General features: G+C 41.8%; 1 protein-coding gene across 1 annotated transcript in view; it reads left to right on the top strand.

The window, feature by feature from the left end:
* The window catches only part of LOC308376852 (NACHT, LRR and PYD domains-containing protein 3-like), a gene marked incomplete at both ends in the record, with an annotated part of 51,478 nt that extends 29,092 nt beyond the window's left edge, over window positions 1–22,386 (top strand). The window contains 9 exons of the mRNA XM_080853336.1: window positions 14,967–16,776; window positions 17,021–17,194; window positions 17,397–17,573; window positions 17,826–17,999; window positions 18,373–18,528; window positions 18,650–18,823; window positions 19,000–19,173; window positions 19,439–19,485; window positions 21,824–22,386. Coding sequence (XP_080709462.1) covers window positions 14,967–16,776; window positions 17,021–17,194; window positions 17,397–17,573; window positions 17,826–17,999; window positions 18,373–18,528; window positions 18,650–18,823; window positions 19,000–19,173; window positions 19,439–19,485; window positions 21,824–22,386 — 3,449 coding nt within the window. The remainder of the gene's footprint in view (window positions 1–14,966; window positions 16,777–17,020; window positions 17,195–17,396; window positions 17,574–17,825; window positions 18,000–18,372; window positions 18,529–18,649; window positions 18,824–18,999; window positions 19,174–19,438; window positions 19,486–21,823) is intronic.
* Between the last annotated feature and the right edge of the window lie 371 nt (window positions 22,387–22,757).

Genomic DNA, 22,757 nt, shown 5'->3' with positions numbered 1-22,757 from the left:
ACTTGTACTTACACACACACACAGACACAGACACAGAGACACACAAACACACACATATACTCACATACACTTACTTACACACACACACACACACACACACACTCACACACACACACACACACACACACACACACACTGTGAACCCTTAACTTCAAGAGACACGATGAGGGTATATTTAGTAAAGCAGGTCCTTTTATTAATTTTTAAATTTACAAACTGGGGAAGTAAAAAATAACTGAAAACTCTCCACTTTTTCTTGTCTGTATGGTGGACGGCTAGCCTTTGGCTATTCTACTGTCCACTCCACTCCTCAGACCTGCACACAAAAGATGACACTGGTTTCAGTTGTACAAAACAAAGCCCTAGGCTTACACACAGTATAACTGGCTCCTTCCCTTTGTCAGCCCTGCTTCATACTGACTTCAAAACCCCCTGTCTATCTAGTGGCTGCTCAGTGCTAATCTAATCAAATAGTTTGCAGCTGAGCTTCCCACTACGACCTCCCTAGTCCCCAGAGCACCTCCCCAGGGCCCTAGAGCCCACCCAGTATAGCCCTGGTGAGGTTTACGACGTCCACAACCTTCCCCAAGGAAATTCACCACCGCTTAGCCCTAGTGGGACCCCAAGAACAGCAACATTCACTGATCATTCACTCCCTGTCTCACTCTCAGTTTTTTTCTGTATGTTTGAATCCTGTTATGAATAAAGGACTATAAACTCTCTACTTAAAAACATTTACCTTGACTGAGTCACATGGGTGGTCTAGAAAGCAGGTGTTGGCACTTACTAGATGTTGTGTATTTGCACACTTGCACAACATGCATTAAATAAACACCGGAGTTAAGTTAACCATGCCTTTACTGGATTTCTTCAACACGTTACAAACATGAACCGTCTGCTCTAGTTCAGAGTATCAATGCACGCTCAGTACTACATCAATGGTATCATATCACAGAAAAGTAGTTCCTATAATTTTAACTAAAAGGAGTTCCCATAATAGATATTTATGTGAACATAACACTAGAGTAAGTTAATTCAGAGTATGTGGTAAACATGGGTTAACATAGTAGTTTACTCAAATGTTTTCTGTCAGGACAACAAAGTAAAACCATGGCAGACCAGCCACCAATTTGATAGTGTTTCACATACTGCTGCCACCTACAGGTCAGATTGAAAAACAGCAGGTTAGTAATAGGGAGTAATCATGTCACAGCAATCAACAGATCATTGAGAACTATTGTGCAATAAAAGTGGGACTCACATGTTTTGTAAGTGACACTGGATGGCAAAATGTAATGTCTTAAAATATATGTGTGTGGGTCACGCGTGCGAAGAAAATATGAAAAATGGCTACTTTGGCTTGCCTCTACTCAACTTAGGGTTAATAAATACAGAAAAGCTAATCTCCACATGCATTTGCAACCCAGAAGTCTAACAACAATGGAAGGCGACTTACAGCCAATTTAGAAGCCTTGTTTATGACTTGTCTGTATTTTGAGCTCTTGGAGCAAAATACTTTTCAGGCATTAGTATCTATGTTTGCATCCACAGACTTGTCTACACATTCACAGGCCTATGCACACATCCACAGACGTGTCTACACATTCACAGGCCTATACACACATCCACAGACTTATCTACACATCCCCAGACTTATCTTCACATGCACAGGCCTATGCACACATTCACAAGCCTATACACACATCCACAGAGTTCTCTTCACATGCACAGGCCTATGCACACATGCCCAGGCCTAAGCACATACTCACAGGCCTATGCATACATTCACAGACCTATTTGCACATCCAGAGATGTGTCTATAAATACACAGTCCTATGCACACATTAATAGACTTGTCTACACATACACAGGCCTATGCACACATTCACAGACGTATCTACACATTCACAGGCCTATGCACACATTCACAGATGTATCTACACATTCACAGGCCTATGCACACATTCACAGACGTATCTACACATTCCCAGGCATATGCACACATTCACTGCCAGTGGTCAACAGGCTGGGCTTAGGCACAGGAAAATGGTTCTCATTAAAAATAGTCAGTAAAAAGATGTTTAAATGGTCATATTGACAGCATACCAGCAACATTACATAAACTGCCACCTTTCACTGCAGTTTTAATGTGCCATAGACATGACAGAAGTGTAAAGGTTGTGTTTTGTAACATGTTAATAATGTTATGAAAGGGGAAAGTAGATTATATATGTTTATTATATAGTGTAGGCTATAACTACAATAAATGTCAGTGCAATTGTGCATGTGTTTATACTTTGTTCTCTATAATGCTGGTACAACAGCACCAGTTACAAATCAATCTAATACATCTCAGATAGAACACTAAACTATCAATTTGGATTAATGATTAAATTACTAACCACAACCAAACTGGCTATACCAGTAAAGTAAACCAACCAATGGTAGGGTAAGACTGAAGGTCTTTGGAGTTCTGAATGGAAAATGTTGGCAGCATTCACTCTTGTGCAATATTTAACCAGCATATATAATCAAAAGTTGGGTGTGGGGGGGGGGGGGAGGGCTGTGTGTGTGTTTGTGTCTGTCTGTGTGTTTGTGTCTCTGTGTGTGTTAGGGAGAAAGAAAGGGTGTGTGAGAGAGTGAGTGTGTCTGTGTGTGTGTGTGTGTGTGTGTGTGTGTGTGTGTGTGTGTGTGTGTGTGTGTGTGTGTGTTGAGGGAGAGTGAAAGGGTGTGTGAGAGAGAGTGAGTGTGTTCACGCATGTCTTGCTGCCGTGAGATGAAGCGTAGCAGTCAGAGCTAAACGCAAGTCCAAAGTCAAAGTTAAAGTGTTTAATTTGTCACCAAATAGCTTAGCGTCATCAGAGCAGTGAAATTCTTGTGACCTGGCAGGCAACATCTATGCAGTAGAAGGGCATAAAAGATAATAAAGATATATAGGATATAATTAAGTACATTAACATAACAACTATTTAAATTTAAATGAAAGGCTAGCAGCAGTTTACAGGAGGTAGGAGTGAGGAATATTAAATAAAATAAAATAAATACGGTATATATGTGTGTACGGTAAGTGAGTTGTATGAGTCAGGGAGCAGAATGTTTAACCTGTTACTGCAGTGGGATATTTCGCCTTAATTTGGAACGATTTGTACTTACACATAATAACACTCAATATCTGAAGTTGTACACAAGATACAAAGATCATTCATATCTTAAATTGAAGAAGACAAATGGGCCAAGACATGCATTCACCTCCTGACTTTTATTTTCATCATTAAGTATCAATTTCAAAGCATCATATACAGAACAAAATGTAAAAAATGTAAAAAACGCCTTTCATTTTTATGTTTGACAGTGTGTGGATGGTTTCAAGGAAAAAAAAAACTGTCATGTCCTATATTTCCTGATTCAACATGTTCCTGAGAAACAAAGTACAAAGTTTGGAGCAGATATCTAAAAATGTCCAGGTGTTGCACAGCAATATCTAAATGGTGCATTCAGGCGTCTCCAAGTGTCCAAAACCTCTCCAAGCTCTCCAAATGCATAAAAAATGTTCTCATTGTATATCATTGTTTTTTTTCGTTGTACAGACATATATAACTCCATTTTAGACTAATATTATAATTTCTTTTGAGATTGGATTGTGTCACTGTTGGAGACTGTGCAGCTGGTAGTAGTGGTGGCGACAGGGGTGGTGGTGGTGGTGGTGGCGACAGGGGTGGGTGTGGGGGTGAGGGTGATACTGAAGCTGGGTCACTGCAAGATAAAAACGTTGGACAATATCAATATTTTGACTGGGTCATGCCTTACAATTGAATGTTGCTTCATGTTATTTACTAAGCTAATGCACAAATATGTAAAATGTAAACATATGTAAAAAACACCATAGTCAAGTTGAAGTGTGATAATAACATAGGCATTATGCATTCAGCATGCATTTAGCAGATGTAAATAAAACATTTCTATGCGATTTGAGGCAAGAAGCAGGTTGTGCTATGTTAGTATGTTGTAACCTACATTGCAGCTACGTGAATACAGCAGCAGCATGCTAACCAATATCCATTACTAACAAACTACATCCCACAATGATAAAAAAAAATAAAGCACTAAAGAGAATAAGGCATATGCATAGCTTACTGGTATGCACTAAAAAGTAGTTGATTTAAATTACTTACGCATCGAGGATGGCATCGATTCCATGCTAGTCCATGCTGAGTCCATGCTGAGTCCATGCTAGCATGCTAGTCCATGCTGAGTCCACTGGCTTCCGTCGACGTCTTCATCAAAAATCATCCCATATATTTCACTCATCTGCAATCCTCGTCTTGCCATGATGGATGAGTACAAGGGAGACAAATTGCAGCCAAAAATATGCACAAACAAGCCCTCAGGATCGTGTGGACCAAACCACTTGCTGTGCGCATTTGAAGGTAAACAAAATGGCCCATTTACGCACCGGGGCCCTGTTCGGCGTACAACTGAAGCTAAGATAATTAATTTAGCTCGCAACTGGAGATTAACTAGCTCGCTAATTGAGAACAGGCCAAGCCCGTCTGGCAACGGGCGCTAATTTATTTTAACCTCTCGTTAATTCATCCTAGGCTAAAATCATCGGCTAAATTGCGCGTGCACGTCCTGCTTTAAAAGGCATGAAAGGTCGATAACCAAAACCAGGATTTTTTGAACGGCATTATAGTCTAAACTCAAAGAAAAAGACTCATTTTTTTCTCCGCTACGGCGTGATATGACCATGAACGCGTTATGAAGAATTCAAGACCATAATCATGTCAAAATTCATCCCTGTCGCGACTGCAACAGCATTAAAGAAACTGTCCATAGGCTGTCTAAGTAGTGATACTTAGTACCAAACACGAGACTTTGGTGCAGCGGGCAGAGCGTAGGGCTTGCATGCAGTTAATTGCAGGTTCGATTCCCTTCACTTCCGTAAGAATTGTAGTTTTAAATCGCTTTGAATAAAACCGTCTGCTAAATGACTAAATGAAAATGTATTAATAAGAAATTCAATAAATTGAAGCAATGCAAATAAATTGTGTTTCTTTCTCTCTTCTTATCATGAAACCACCTTACCATCCACATCCACCATCCACCACTGCACAAAAACTAGACACGTTTGCAAAACTAAACGTTTGCAATGATGTAAGTTAAAGTAGGTAAAACAACTTTAGCCAATATCTCCGTAATGGAGATGGGTTATGAGCTCAAATTTCCTGGGATCAAAGAAAACGTTAGTATTCATGTGCAAACAAAAAATCACGTTTCAGGCTGAGCATGGAAGTTATTTCGGGTTTATCAACTGTACCAATGTCTCAACTGTACTAATAGGCTACCACTGTCATAGAATTATGAGTGCTTTGTTCTCTGCATCGCCGACATTGCAAAAATAAAGGCAACGACTCGCAAGAAAGTGAAGACATTCAATGTTCTACGGTGGTGGGCTATGCAATAAATGACTCGAGAAGGTCTTCTAAATTAATTATTCTTTGTCGGGTGGATCGGTAGCGCTCATACAAGAATTCATCATGATGGAAAAATTGATCTTCTTGGCGATCGCAAAGAACTTTTCCTACGCTAATCAAACTACAATATGACTCCTTGTCAATGGGATCCCTCCTTTTGGCGTGGGTGTGGCAATTTTAGCCAGCAAAACTTTGCTTAGCCTGCCCTGGAGCAGGTTAGTGCTAAGCGATTAATTACCATGGTGATTGATAAAAAGTTGCTTCCGCGAATCCGCTAAAGCGGTGTTGTCTTTCTTTAGCCTGGAATTTAGCTCGCTAAACCGCTTAGCGAGCGTCAGCGAATAGTACCCGGGAGCGCAGCTGAGACTCTTGAGTTGCGCTTTCAAAAATCTAAACTCCAGGACTGAGCAATCAGGGCAAATGACCTACCTACTTTTTTGTTAGAATCTCTATTATTCGGTAAAACAGGTGTCAATCACTACTGAGAAGTCTTACAAGAAGTGTAAAGTGATATGATAGGACATGCCTGAGCAGCTGCATGATTGAGAGCTGATGCCATTGGTGGTAATGCCTGTCACTCATGACAAACATGTGTTTAACAGCCAATAAAATCCAAAGATTCTGAAAGAGGGGGTCTTAAGCTTTGTAACTATATATAACATCACGTGATAACTTCGTGTAGTGTTGTCAGGAAGAGAGCGAGGAGATCGCCATCAGAAACATACAAGAAAGTGAACGTTTTTTCTCAATGTCGTGAGCAAGTGAATAAACAACTTTATGGACATAACCATGCAGTTCTAGTCTGTTTTTTTAGTAGTTTTGAAGGTAAATGAATGTTCTATAACGTTATTTAAGGTACGGATAATGCAGAAACACATTTAAATGGCTTAGTTATGGGAGGAGGCTGCTCCATATGTAAAAAATGAGGATGTGTCATGGTGTGTTTAAAATTGTATTTATTTGTAACGGATGCATGTAGACAACTGAAAATCGGTTTACATATAGTTGGATTACCACAAAAAAATATTAAATGGGAGTTTGAATCATATTTTCAGAAATAGAATTTTCAGGATTTGTTTTGGCGATTTATCCAGTACGGGCCCGCCCGCGGGTCCATTAGGGGGCGTTAAAGCAGTAACAAGTTAAGCAGATGCTCCGATAACGTCTACCAGACGGCAACAGTGTGAGAGGTCCATAGCCTGGGTGGCTGTGGTAATTTATGATGTTCCGTGCTTTTCTAAGGTATCCTGGTGGTAGATGCTTTGCACGGAAGGGAGATCGTCCATCACCAACCAGCCCTCCCTCTGACATCACCGGCACCTCCCACTTTTTTCCATATTACACAGAGCTTGTGTTGACTTGGCCAATGTTAGCTTGCTTTTCACAGATGAGGTAACGTTCCCTACAAACTAGCCTAGCTAACGTAGGTAAATTGACACCGTTATGATCTGTTAAAATAAGCAAGCTGGCGCTGTTGTCGTCATCGAGATTATCTAATTTAGGACGTTAGCCGTAGTCTCTTGCTTACAATCGATGAGCAAGCTATCCATGGTGGTAGTTTTAAAGAGGGCAATCTTATAATGTCTTAGCCTGACGATGTCATACTCATAAATCTAGTCAGAATGTGAGTCTGATGCTGAGCCATTGGGCTGTAATTATTGGGCGTGTTTAACCGAACCAGGAAAAAAACATTCCTCGTCGCTCAATTGGATACCTACAACTAATCAGACCAACATAGTATGACCATCTGATACATTAAAACTTTTAAAAACGTATTTTCGATCGACAAATGCCTTGATCGCTTTTCTCTGTTCCTCTTTCAAAATGAATGCGCTGTCAATATATGTGAGATATGGCTGCTCACGTACTTATTAGCAGAAAGGCTAGCTAGCTACCATGTGTTTCAATTAATTTTTTGTCTAAGCGTTAGCAATAACCTATCAATAATGGTCTAGAGCGCTTCAGTTAAGACCTACAATCCTCAGCAACATTCGTGTTGCACACACAACTAACCGAGTCAATGTAGAGATACAAAAGTTGTGTAGATAGCTTAAATCAAATAAAATATGTCCCTCTAAGGTCCCGAGAAGCCGCCATCTTTGTTCAAGTTATAATCTATCTATCTAATCAACTCAAGCGTTGCTTGGTCATATGTTCATCATCGTATAAAGCCTGCCCTGACAATTTGATCGGTCCGACAGAATCCTACCTTCTGATATCGCTCCCCAACTAGCTCAGCGCCAGACCGAATCTCCCTGACCAAAAATGTTGTGGGCGGAGTTCAGCTGGTATCCAGGCTAATCATTTCTAATAATTTATGTCAAATAAGCTAACTAGCTAGCTTGTTATGCTAAAATTACCGTTAACAATGTTAATATATTACATAGATTAGATAGTGAGGTTATAATAAAATATAAATATACTGATATTGTTTTTATATTACTATGTGACTATAATGAACCCAGGCCTGAAGAGTTAATTTAGGTTCTGTTACTTAACTTATTGTTTTGTTATGCACCTTCAACACCCCTACACACACACACACAATCACACACCCAGCATGCAACGCTACTGATGATACCACTGATGTTCACACCCCATCTTTTGTTCTATTCTGTCCATTTTTACAATATAGTTCATACTAATTCTACCCTCTGATTCCAGTTTCTTTATTGTGTGGACATTCATTCCTTAAGGTTCTGTAGTTATATTACATCTAATACTAGCCCAGAGTTAAGAATATTCATCTAGAAAACTATACATACCTTGGAGTGTTACCATAGCCACTATCATTTTATTCCATGTGTCCATCCAGGATTCAAATGTTATAAAATAAAAAAAAACATATATGATGAAATGTATGTGGAATCATCCAAAATTAAGTGTTTGGGTATTGTCTAAAGAAGGCCACTGACTGGTCGATATGTGAGGGCAAAGCTAAAAAAAAAAAAAGTAAACACAGTGTCAGAGGAACTGGACCAACACCAATCAAGACTCTTCTTTCACTTTGACTCAGCCTATGGTGTGGCTTCTCTCTTTGGATTCATACAGTATAACCCCACATACCTCTCACCACAGATCAGTTTACAGCCAAGGCTCAGAAAAGAGGGTAAGTACCAGTTTCCTGTGCTCTGTTTTTTTGTTTCCTGCTAAACAGACCAGAGAAACACCCGTTTCCTGTTATTCAGGGAAGCAAAACAATGCGATGTAAACAGATATTTCTTTTACCCCAAAGTTGTGTGTTAATATTCTGAAAAAAGTAGTAAGCTCCATGACTGACATACATCTGCTACTGTTTCTTTATTGAGCGAACATTAATTTGGCCTTTCACCATTAGCCCAAATGGTGACGGTGGTGCTGACGATGATGATGATGCACATGTAAGAGTGAGTGTGTTACACGTGTGAGTGCACATGTAAGAGTGAGTGTCTTACACGTGTGAATGCATATGTTAGAGTGAGTGCACATGTTAGAGTAAGTGTCTTAAACGTGTGAGTGCATATGTTAGAGTGTGTTACATGTGTGAATGCATATGTTAGAGTGAGTGTGTTACACGTGTGAATGCATATGTTCGAGTTAGTGCACATGTTAGAGTGAGTGTGTTACATGCGTGAGTGTCAAGCTAGAAAGTAAACACAGTGTCAGAGACACTGGACAAACACCACCAGTCAAGACTCTACTTTCTCAACCAATGATGTGGCTTCTCTCTGTGGATGTGTACAACCACAGAACAGTTTGCAGCCGCGGCTCGAGTGGGAAGGAATGTGCCCGTTTCCTGTTTCTTGTTTGATTGTTTCTAGTCATACAGACTAATGAAACACCTGTTTCCTGTTATCCTTGAAAGCACATATAATGTATGCAGAGATAATCCTCTGGCTGTTTGCACAGACAATCCCCTGTATATAGTGTAACAGGTTGCAGGGTTGGGCAGTGCAGTTACTGAGAAATCAGTCACAATTGGAGGTTAAGAGAAGGTTTTTAATCCAGAACTTCACTTAAAGGTACAACTCAGATATTTCTTCAAACAAAGGCAAATGTATGTTCTTGAAATACAACCCAAAAGTCCAACACAAAATGTCCCTTGACCCTCTTCCTTCAGGGTGAAACAATTCAAGTAACTTCTGGTCAGATGTCAGTTCCCATTTGATCGGTCCAGCTCCTTTCAACCTTGGTGCTATCCTTCCCCCTTTCGGTTGTGCTTCACCAAGCATTTTACCAAGCGCTTCACCAAGCGTTTAACCTGCACATCAGGTGTTCTAGGTGTTCTAGGTGTTTGTGGTGCTCTTGGTGCTCTTGGTGCTCCCTCACCACATGTTCCACCACGCTTAAGGGCCCTTTCATTTAGGTGCCTTATGCACCTACACCTGGGTGGGCCCTGTTGCATTCTGGGAGATGTAGTGATTTGAACAGCAGCCATCTTGTGGTGTGGCAGCCAGTCCTTCAAGGGAACGCCACACCCCTCTCAGCTGGCCCATCGTGATGCCACAGTATGCACAGATATGCGTGAGTGCAAAACTATAGCATGACAGTAGCCATAACCTCTCATTTATGGATGTTTTTCTCACAGTCCTCTGTTTCGCTTTGACACAGATAAGAATCTGTACACGTGTCCAAACAGAGCAGACAGAAAGCTGAGAGAGACGTCCCTCCAATCTCTCCTTTTCTCTCTTTCTCTCCTTGGTCCCCTCTTTCTCTCCCACCCATTAATTCATATCATTTACAAATGTTCCTGTTTGTTGTTAATATCCTGCTTCCTTGATGATGATGATTCTTTTCACTTCCACCTTTCCCTTCTGATGTATCTTGGGCATTCAGTGTAGGCTTGTACACCCAACCCAAATGCGTTGGCAATACCGTAGAACATTAAGATTATGCCAATAAAACTTATTTTTAACTTTTGACTTTGAGAAAGTAAGGGATACAGAGAGTGAGTGGAAGAGAGCGAAATAAATAGGGGTTGTAAATTGAGCCATAACCTCTCTTTAATCGTTATTTTATATCACAGTCATCTGTTTCGTTTTGACACAGATAAGAAACTGTACACGTGTCAGTACTGAGCGGACAGAAAGCTGAGGAAGACGTCCCTCCCCGTCGACTGTAGAAACAGTGGGAAAGAAACTGGACAAACACGACAGGAAAAAACACCAATCAGGACTCTTGTTTCACTTTGACTCAGCCTATGGTGTGGCTTCTCTCTGTGATATAACCACACAGGTCCCTCACCACAGATCAGTTTACAGCCGAGGCTCGGAATGGAATGTAAGTACCTGTTTCCTGTGTCATGTCAAACAAACTGAATGAATACTAATATTTAGATGCTGTGGTGTTGTTATCAGTATTGGTCATTCCAAACAAATTAATCAAATGTGTGTGTGTGTGTGTGTGTGTGTGTGTGTGTGTGTGTGTGTGTGTGTGTGTGTGTGTGTATGTGAGTGTGTGTGTTTGTCAGGGCTGGTGTGGTGCATTTGGAATTGTCAAGTTTAAATCCTTGATAATGTTTTTATTTGTTTCCACTTTTCCCTTTCCCTTCTGATATATCTTGGGGTTACAATGTAGGCCTATAGAAAGAGATAGACCTCCCTCTCTCTCTCTCTCTCTCTCTCTCTCTCTCTCTCTCTATCTCTCTCTCTCATCCACACCCACCTTAAAGAAAGGAACAATGAAGTAGCAATAACCTTTTTGTTTATTGATGAATTATATCACTGTCTTATCTTCACTTTGATAGAGATACAAAGCTGTTCATGTGTAAACACAGAGCAGACAGAATTCTGAAGTAGACGTAACACCCTGTGCCTCCCTCCTTCTCTCTCTTTCTCTCCCTTCCCCTCTTTCTCTCTCTTTCTCATTTTTTTCTCTCTCTCAACCATCTGTACCCCATTTCTCCCCCACACTCTCTGTTTCTCTCTTTCTATCTCTGTACCATTTCTCACCCACACTCTGTTTCTCTCTTTTTCTCACCCTGTTTCTCTCTGTTTATCTCTCTGTTTCTCTCCCTCTCTCTCTATCTCTCTCTCTCTCTCTAATCTCTCAACCACACCCACCTTCAAGAAAGGAACAATTATATCACCGTCTTATCTTCACTTTGATAGAGATACAAAGCTGTTCATGTGTGAGCACAGAGCCGACCGAAATCTGAAGTAAACGTCCCACCCCCCATGCCTCCCTCCTTCTCTCTCTTTCTCTCCCTTCCCCTCTTCTCTCTTTCTCTTTTTCTTTCTCTCTCTCTCTACCATCTGTACCCCACACCCAGTGGCGGATCCTAAAAAAATTCTCAGGGGGGGACATTTTTTTGTTAATGATTAAGGCGACCCATTCAGTAGGTACATAAAGTTAGGCGATTTACTCATACAGCAAAACCTTTTTGTCCTCTATTGGCAGTAACCAACAGTTATATTTCCCCTCTTTCTACAAAGCTAGAGTAGCAAGTTACAGGTGGAACGCTATGGAAGAAGGTTACATCCAGGAGCCTTCATTACCAAACATGATGTGGCTCTACATTACAGTTTTTTTACGATCGGATACACACTAAAATCACAATTATCAAAACCTACACTCAAGGAGCAAAACAACGTCTCAGATTTGCACAAATATAAGCACATTCAAACATCACACTTTTTTGCGAAACCATACACACAAGTGATTTGCAAAGCTCTAAACACACTTTTATGCTTTAGACACAGACGTATATCAAGAGGTCACTTCCTTGCAACTCCAAAACACTGACTGCCAAATTACCACACCTATGATCCGGTCAAATAAACACAGCCATCAAGTGCCCAAACACATGCTTGCTTAATTGTAGACACAACAAACAGGTTTAAGCACTATAGAAATGCAGCAGATGAGTAATTGTCATCTGTCTTCAACCATAATGGGAGGAGTCAGAAGAAAAAGAGTGAGGGGAAATCCACAGAGGAGGAGAAGGAGGAAGGGGCCGAGTCCATGCCATGAGGCTGAGGTCAAGGTGGAAGTAGAGGAGGAGGAAGACCTGAAGCAGGGAGGAAAATGTGCCACATTTATCAAATAAACTTGAAAGGAGGACAGGCCCATATTCTCGCAAGAACAAGATAGAGAGATCATAAACATGCTTTTGTCAAATACGTAATGCTATCAGGCTCAGAGAAATTCAAGCGAACATTATCGGTGACCATGCCATTTTCAATACAGTAATGTCCATCAGGTCTCTCAGTCAACACTGACATCCTAAAAAATCATCAGGGTAAAATGCAATTTTATTTTCATTTTTTCAAATTGTAACCTGTACAGGAAACATCTTTTTACATCTGATATTTGCTGAGCTTACAGTGTTATGCACACTACTGAAGTAGCATGAAAACTGAGACATGTTTTGTTGTGATTCTCCATGTTGACATGTTGACTGATTTTCACTTTCTCTGTGTACTTCACTTACACTAATCACTGAGAAATAGAATTGCTAAAAGTGTTTTAGGTTTATAACAGCAGTCTGTAAGTGGTACAAACAGAATTCAGTCATATGCAATGTGTGTGTTTCATATGGTAACAAAATATGGTTTTGTTAAATAAGTGTATAGATTTTACAAGAGTGTTTCATTTGCAAAAGATCTGAGGGGTTTTGCTCATTGGGTGTGTGGTTGTGCTTATTGTGTGAGGCCGATTGAAAAACAAAACCAAGGAGTCAAAATTGTGTGTATCCGATGGTAAAAAAAACTGTAAATGATCACACTTTTTCATCATCCACCTGTCTCAAATGTTGTATGATGTAACATAGCTGAACAGGACACATGATACTATGTCCTGTACCAAAATAAAGAAGAGGGCAATATAAGTCAAAACCAACAATATTTATTGACTGATCTTGAAAGTATTGGCTTACAAAAGCAAAATAAGTCATCACATAAAATATAATTCAGTGTTAGTTCACACTATGAAACCTATGAAAAGTGACAGTGGTACATAGAAATACAGACCGCGTTACCACTTCACGACTGCGATTTTCTTTCGTTCCAATTTCCCTCCCTTTGTACAAACCTGTTGAATGGATACATTTGGTCTAGTTTTTTTTTTTTCAATGTATCTTCCTTAGTACGCCGACTAAAAAGGAGGTTCTGTCAAAGAGCGGATGGAGTTGTTGTTCTGAAGACGTGCCATCTTGACATGCCTCTGTCGAAGCTGTGTGACGTCCTTATAGGCTTTTACCATAGGCTTTTACGTTCATTACTTATGACACGAAATGAAGGGGCGAGCCCTCCTGAAAGCTATAGAGAACGCATTGAGAGCTGTGTTTTGTGAAAAAACGGGAGTCAACAGGAGAGGCCTCCTTAATTTCCTGAAATCTGGAAGACATATTATCTTAATTTTTGGAAATCTTCAAGAACCCTTTAACAAACATTGGAAGACATATTAGCTTAATTTTTTGTCTTTTCTAATTGTTTTCAGCACTAATTTAATCCTCTGGATCACCTGACTCTTCCACAATGTCAGAGCCAATGGAGGATTGCGAGAGGACGGGCGGAGGTAGGTTACTTCTTTACACAGACACAGACACAGACACAGACACAGACACAGACACAGACACAGACACAGACACAGACACAGACACAGACACAGACACAGACACAGACACAGGCACAGGCACAGACACAGACACAGACATAGCAGCGCTGCCTGAAAGTTGCTTTGGATAGACACAGACACAGACACAGACACAGACGCAGACGCAGACGCAGACGCAGACGCAGGCGCAGGCGCAGGCGCAGGCGCAGGCGCAGGCACAGGCACAGGCACAGGCACAGGCACAGACACAGACACAGACACAGACACAGGCACAGGCACAGACACAGACACAGACACAGACACAGACACAGACACAGACACAGACACAGACACAGACACAGACACAGACACACAAGGTGGATGTGATACAGTGATTAGCAGCGCTGCCTGAAAGTTGCTTTGGATAAAAAACATTTTGAGTGAACATCTCATCAATGCCTGTAATCAAAATGTCATCTGTTTAATTGTATGCTGTGTATGTGAGGTTATGAAAATACAATGAGTGTTAAGGTCCAAACCATCTCTCTGTCGCTCTTTCTGTCGTCTCTCTCTCCTCTCACAAACGCAGGAAGTGGCCTCCAACAGCAACTGCCTTCAGTAAATGCCACTTACACAGCTCAAAATGGAGGCCAAATCAACGCTCCTACATTTATTAATTGTAACGTTAGAAATTATCCAGAAGAAACAAAAGGACCAGGTATATTCTCTGCACTGATGGCAGCAGCATATGTATTTAGAGATGATCATCCACTGAAAGCAATGCACGCACACACACACACACTCACACACACACACACACACGGCTCTGGTTTCAGATCTAGTTCCAGCTCACTTGGTTTCTTAGACAAACACAAAGAAAATGCACACAGCTTCCTTGGATCCCCCACCCCCCACCCCCCAGCTGATCATGTACAGGATCTGCTAAGTGTGTATCTAAGTATTCATTTAATTTTTCAGATCCTGCCACTCTCAAGAAAGTCTCAGAAGCCCACAGGAAGCGTATGCATGAGCAGTATGGCGCTGTGTATGAGGGCCTTGTGCAGGAGAACCACCAAACGCCTCTCAACAAGATCTTCACTCAGCTCTACATTACGGAGGGGAAGAGCAAAGAAGTGAACAGCGACCATGAAATATGGCAGATTGAGACGGCATCCAGGAAACAAAGAAGTCAGCAGCATACTGCAATTAGCATCAATAAAATCTTTACAGGGGAGGAAAGGCACATCAGGACTGTGATGACCAAGGGTGTTGCTGGTGTTGGAAAGACGGTGTCCGTGCAGAAGTTTATACTAGACTGGGCAGAGGGACCAGCCAATGATGACGTGAATTTCATCATCTGTCTTCCTTTCAGAGAACTTAACCTGCTCAAAGACGACGAGTATAGTCTTCGAGACCTTGTGTTTGATTTCTATGAGGAGCTCGGACCACTGAAAGAAACGATTAACTTCCAGAATTTTAAGATCATGTTCATTCTCGATGGTCTGGATGAGTGCAAATTTCCGCTGGATTTTCAGAAAAATAAACCTGTGTTCAACATCGATAAGAAGACATCGTTGGATGTGCTGATAACCAATCTCCTTAAGGGAAATCTTCTTCGATCAGCCCTAGTGTGGATAACTTCACGTCCAGCAGCCGCAGTTCCAGTCCCCTCCGAATACATTGACCGATTTACCGAAATACGGGGCTTCAACGACGAACAAAAGGTCAAGTACTTCAAGAAGAAACTCGGTGATGATCCTCAGACAGAGAAAATCATCACCCAGGTCAAGACAACAAGGAGCCTCTTCATCATGTGCCACATACCAATGTTCTGCTGCATCACTGCCACTGTGATGCAGGGCATGATGGCCCAGGGAAACACTGAGCAGATTCCTAAAACCCTCACAGAAATGTACGTCCACTTCCTTCGTACGCAGCTGAAGATGACAAACCACAAGTTTGTCGGAAACAAGATAATGGTCATGGAGGCTTTCCTGGCAGAAAACAAGGATGGTATCCTCAAGCTAGCAGAACTTGCCTTCCGCAAACTGGAAGGGACAGAAGGGTCAATCCTATTTTACGAAGACGACCTGAGAGAGTGCGGTATCAATTTGGAAGAGGCGTCCATCCTGTGCGGCCTGTGCACAGAAGTCTTCAAGGTGGAACCCGTGATGTTTCAGAAGAGGTTCTACAGCTTTGTGCACCTCAGTATACAGGAATTCCTTGCTGCCCTCCACGTGTTCGCCTCCTTCCTGAAGAAGGACATGGTGGCACTGAAGCCTTTTCTTGAGAAGAGACCGAAGAAGGTGTTCCTGTACCTACTCCTGAAGAGCGCCATAGCCAAAGCCCTTCAGAGCAACAACGGCCACCTGGATCTCTTTGTCCGCTTCCTAGTGGGAATCTCGCTGGATTCCAACCAGACCTTTCTGCAAGGCCTGCTGCCAGAACCCGTGGACGAGGACAAGGAAGACAACAGAAAGTCCATGGAATTGACAGTCAGGCACATCAAATCGTTGGTGGAGAATGATCTTTCCCCCGAGAGATTCATAAACCTCATGAACTGCCTGACGGAGATGAAGGACAGCTCGGTCCACAAGGAGCTGCAGCGGTACCTGCAGTATGTAAAAAGCCCGGAAACAGAGCTTGAGCCAGCCCACTGTTCTGCACTGGCCAACATGACCCTGCTGTTGGAGGAACCAATGGAGGAGTTCGACCTCAGACGCTACAATGTGGGAGACGAGGGGAGAAAGAGGCTCATGCCAGCTGTTAGGTGGTGCAAGAAAGCCAGGTATATATCTGCATGATAATGTTTTTCATGCTCTTTAGTGTAATAAGAGCAAAAACTTTCAGTAGCAAAAAAGAAACCAATATTCAACTAAATAATTCTAAAAATGTGACTACTCCTAACATTTTTCCTATTTCTCTTTAATAAATAAATTCCAATGGATACCAGAGTCATAGAGTATTATAATTCCTCCCAATCTTAAACCTCAACTAAGCTAAACACCTTTTTTTCCGGATTGCCGTTTCAGGCTTACTGAATGCAAGCTCACGGCCGACTGTGGGGAGATTGTGGCCTCAGCACTTCAGTCAGAGCACTCGCCTCTGAGGGTGCTGGATCTGGAGATGAGCTTCCTCACAGAGCCTGGACTGGAGGCAGTCTGCTCTGGTCTCAAGACCCCACACTGCAAACTACAGGCTCTGAGGTGAGTGGGATAGCGTTATGAACAAACAGTTTAAATGGCAGGCTCCGATGTGTGTGTTGACTAAAAAGGCCCTTTGAAAGGACGGTGTGTGCATATTCTGACCCTAACCCTTAAACTAAGCCTATTCGTTTTCCAGGCTGACAATACAGATATCTTCAGATATATTGTTCCTGTTGATCCATATCTCTCGTCTCTCTTGCAGTCTATCTGGTGCCAGACACACGTCAGACTTCATGTGTCCGGCGCTGGGCACGGCTCTCCAGTCCATCAGCTCCCACCTCACAGAGCTGGACGTGAGCTACAATATGCTGTGCAGTGATGACATGAGGGCACTCGCCTCTGGACTCAAGAATCCCGGCTGTAAGGTTAAGAAACTGAGGTGAGGCATTGCAGTAGTTAGATTAACCACTCAACTCCTCCACATCTACAACCAATCTTTTCGCTAGCCAGCTAGTTTTTTTTATCAGTGGCAGTTGTTGCAAAATAATGTAAATTTCTCATGTATATAAGTCTCTTCTACGTGATTGAATAAAAAAAACCCATGAATTAGCATTCGTGTTTTTTCAAAATGAATTAGCATTTAAAAAAATAGCAATAGCATTTAAAAAAATAATTGTGATATTTCTCTCAGGTTGCAGAAGTGCTCCCTTACAGATCATGGCTGTGAGATGCTGGCAGGTGTTCTCTGCTCGGACCCGTGCAGCCTGAGAGAGCTGGACTTGAGGGACAACACATTGAGAGACACAGGGATAGAGCTGCTGTCTGAGGGGATGAAGACCCCACAGTGTAACCTGGAGAAATTGAGGTTAGCCTGGGGCCAAGGTTTTCTGTTACACATGAGCTTATCTCCTGTATATCCAGTAATCAATATGTCTTGTGATATATAATCTTAACTAATCCAAAGAAATAATATTAAACTAAAGAATTATAATACTGTATGTATGTATAATAATACATATTAGTTACTTGACATGTAACTCTGTATTGGCCTAACAATGCATGATGTATAAAAAGAGTTTGCTTCATTGTGTTTGCATCAATTCAAATGATAAGTGTCTTTGAGGTTACCTCAGATGTGGAATGTTCAATGAACATGTGACCCTCATTCCCTACTTGATGACACGTTACGACACAACACATCTCTCTCATTTAACTTTGAGTGATCCGTTCCTTATCAGACTTGCTGGCTGTAACCTCACCGAGTCGTCCTGGAGGCGTTTGACGTCCGTCTTCCAGGGGACACTGGACCTAAGTGAGAGCAGCCTGCAGCTGTTAGTGCTGGAGCAGCTGTCAACAGCACTGAGGAGCCCAGACTGCAGACTGAACACCCTCAGGTGTGGCTGTGCGTTACGGCATATAAACAATAGAAATGGGTTATTCAATACAAACACTAATGCACGACTGTGTTGATTTCGAACAAACCTATAAGTTCCTCCTCTTCTCATTTGTTAACAGACTGAATAAGTGCTTTCTGAAGGATAGCCACTGTGAAGTTTTGGCTTCAGTCCTCAGTTCAGATGGGTCCCACCTGAGAGGTTTGGACTTGGGACACAACGACCTGCAGGACTCAGGAGTGGAGCAGCTCTGCTATGGACTCAAGAGCTCACAGTGTTTACTGGAGATACTGAGGTACACACACACACACACTCACAATCCCTCTCTCACACACACACACACACACAGAATCATGAGTATACATCTATAATGCTACTATTAATTCAGTAGTAAAATAAGAAATGTGTCTGTGGATTGTCTGGTAAAAGCCGGGAGATAGTGTGTGAGAATGACAGCTCCTCCTCCTGTAGGTTGTCTTTCTGTGGTGTGACTGAGAAAGGCTGTGAGAGTCTGGCTTCTGCCCTGAGTGCAAACCCCTCCTACCTGAGAGATCTAGACCTGAGCTACAATCACCCAGGAGAGACAGGAGTCAGACTTCTGACTGGGAAAAAGGACGACCCAGACTGCAAACTGGAGACACTCAAGTGAGTAGTGCTGAATCAGAATCTGAGGAATGAGAGAGAGATGGATACAGAAAGTTTGAGAGATGGAGAGCATTATGAATAGTGTTTAATTGCTATTATCTTCGATGTATTGACTTTACTGGTCTTCTTGTATTCTCCTTAGTTCATCAAATGTGACTAAATGCTGAAATTAACTTTTGAGCTGAGTCTAAACATCACAAATGTTCAGATGATCTCTCACACACACAAACACACACACTGACCTGTACATCTTTGTGTCCTATAGCGTGGAAAAGGACGCAGAGTGCTGGATGAAGTCAGGGCTCAGGAAATGTAAGTCAAAAATACTCAAAACAAGTATAGCATTTACAGTCGTATGCAAAAGTTTAGGCACCCCTGATAATCTTTATTACTTTCATTTATAAATTGTTGGGCGTTTGGATCAGGAACTTCTTTGTCACATATATAATACTACATGGACACAGTGATATTTTAGAAGTGAAATAAGGTTAATTAGATAAACAGAGAATATGCCAAATTTATAATAACAGAATTAGACAGGTGCATAAATTTGGGCACCCCAACAGAAAAATCACAATAATATTTACTAGAGCCTCCTTTTGCCAAAATAACAGCCTCTAGACGCTTCTTATAGCCTCTGATGAGTGTCTGGATTCTGGATGAAGGTATTTTGGACCATTCTTCCTTACAATACAGCTCCAGCTCTGTAAGGTTTGATGGGTGCCTAGCGTGGACAGCCTGCTTCAAGACATCCCACGTATTTTCAATTATATTCAAGTCTGGGGACTGGGATGGCCATTCTAGAACATTGTAGATGTCCCGCTTAGTGGATTTGGAGCAATGTTTCGTGTTATTGTCCTGCTGGAACACCCAACTCCGCCGTAACTTCAGCTTTGTTACAGATTCTTGAACATTATTGTCAAGAATTTGCTGGTACTGAGTTGAATCCATGCGACCATCATCTTTAAATAGATTTCCAGTTCCTGTACTAGTCACACAGTCCCACAGCATGATGGACCCCCCACCTAATTTTACTGTCGGCAGTATGTGTTTTTCCAGGAATGCTGCATTAATTTGCCTCCATGCGTAACGCCTCTTGTTGTGACCAAATATCTCTATCTTTGTCTCATCATTCCACAGCACTTTGTTCCAAAATGAGCCTGGCTTGTTCAAATGTAGTTTGGCAAACCTCAAGCGAGCTTGTTTGTGGCGTGTGTGCGGAAAAGGCTTCTTCTGCATCACTCTCCCATACAGCTGTTTTCGGTGCAATGTGCGCTGAATGGTTGAGCAATGCACAGTGACACCATCTGAAGCAAGATGACCTTGCAGATCTTTGGAGGTGGTCTGAGGGTTATTCTTGACCATTCTGACCATTATTCGCCTTTGCCTTTTTGTTATTTTTCTTGGCCTGCCACTTCTAGCCTTAGCAAGAACTGTGCCTGTTGCCTTCCACTTCATAATTAAATTCATTGCAGTAGAAACTGATAGCTGAAACCTCCAGGATAACTTTTTGTAGCCTTCCCCTAAACAAAACTGCTGAACAATCTTTGTTTTCAGATAATTTGATAGCTGTTTTGATGCCCCCATGTTGCCACTGTTCAGAGGAGAATCAAAGAGAAGCACAACTTGCAATTGGCTACCTTAAATACCTTTTCTAATGGTTGGATGCACCTTTCTATGGAATTGAAGGCTTGACGAGCTAATCAGACTAATTCTGTGTTGCATTTTATCAGCATTGAGTAGGTACAGGTATTCAAACAACAAAATTATAAGGGTGCCCAAACTTTTGCACAGCCTATTTTTCACATTTGATTTAATTTCACACCAATAAATACTGCTACACTAAATATCTTTGTCTGGAAAACACCCCAGCACTCAGTGATAACTACAAAATAAATATTTGACCACTGTGATCTTTTTTGGTGAAGACAGAGTAAATTATCATGCAGCCTTAGAGGGGTGCCTAAACTTTTGCATACGACTGTATTACTACATAAGTGTTGTATTGACTATTGATATTTGTGGAATCAGTCATAGCTTATAGTATGTGCCTTATAAAGTCCTTGCTAGTAGCAGTAGTAGCATTAGTAGTTGTACTAGTAGTAGCAGTATGGGTAGCAGTAGTATTAGTAGTAGTAGTAGCAGTAGTAATTGTAGTAGTGGTAGCAATAGTAGTGGTAGTTATAGTAGCAGTAGTAATTGTAGTAGTCGTAGCAGTAGAAGTGGTAGTAGTCGTAGCAGTAGAAGTGGTAGTAATAGTAGTGGTAGTTATAGTAGCAGTAGTAATTGTAGTAGTGGTAGCAGTAGTAGTGGTAGTTATAGTAGCAGTAGCCCCTGGTAATTGTTTTCTGTTGGTTTTAACTGCTGTGGAAGTAGTAGGCCTGTTAGCAGGTCATAACAGTTCTTGTATCATCTTGTCATGAAACTGTATGCATGAATTTAGTTAAATGTTCCCTGATTCTCTACTATATAACATATGACATATGGCCTTGGTGAAGGTATGCACTTTCTGAGTGCCTTCTATCTATCCATCATCTATCATCCGGTTCTTAACTGTGTGTAGAGACCGTCCCAAACCATCTAGCCTCATCCCTTTCCATGTTGAAATGTTCAATATGCCTTCCTGTCCAATCTCTCTCCCTGTCGGCAGATGCCTGTGAGCTCACAATGGACACCAACACCATGAACAAGCAGCTCTACCTGTCAGAAGGGAACCGGAGGGTGAAGTGTGAGTTTGGGGAACACGACTACCCGCTTCACCCAGAGAGGTTTGCGTCGGTCGAGCAGGTTCTGGCCACAGAGGGATTCAAAGGGCGCTGCTACTGGGAGGCCGAGTGGAAGGGGTTCCATGTGTACCTCGGCATGACATACAAAGACGTGGAAAGGCAAGGCGGGAAGGGTCGCCTGGGACACAACGAGAAGTCTTGGGCGCTGCGGTGCGACTACATCGGCTCCGTCTTAGAAGTGAATTCTTACAGCGCTTACGAAAAAGGTGAAATGACCATGATCGAATCGTCTGGGTGCTCCTCCACACGAGTAGGAGTGTACCTGGACTGGTTGGCTGGCACACTGTCCTTCTACAGCGTCTCCTCTGACACGCTCAACCACCTGCACACATTTCATCACAGATTCACAGAGCCCCTCTACCCAGGAATCGGGTTTGTCTCCAATTTTCACACTGAGGATAGTGTGTTGCTGTGTAGGATTGAATAGGCCTCCCTAAAATAGCAAAGTATGTATAATCCTAATTAATGTGCACATGCTTCAGAATCAGATACATTTAAGAGGCAGAGTGTAGCTTACTTTGACAGTATAGTGAAGGAGGATATTGTGTTCCTATATAAAATACATGTCATGAGCAAAATAGAAGTACTTGAAAATTTGAGATTTGTATTTTTAATTGAAATTTTCAGTAGGCTTAGAAGTACCTGTAATAAATTGAAATCTAATCACTTAGTGTAGCCTGCTTTTAGTGTGTATGTGTGTGTTTGTGGGGTGGGGGTGGGATGTTATGTTTGCATAAACCACAATCTAAACATTTATAAGAAAATCATGCACACTGCTTTAATCTGTGCTCAGAACCA

Source organism: Sprattus sprattus, assembly GCF_963457725.1.
Source record: "Sprattus sprattus genome assembly, chromosome: 1".
Lineage (NCBI taxonomy): Eukaryota > Metazoa > Chordata > Actinopteri > Clupeiformes > Clupeidae > Sprattus > Sprattus sprattus.
Note: the sequence above shows the minus strand (reverse complement) of the source record. Positions and strands in the feature narration are given on the sequence as shown.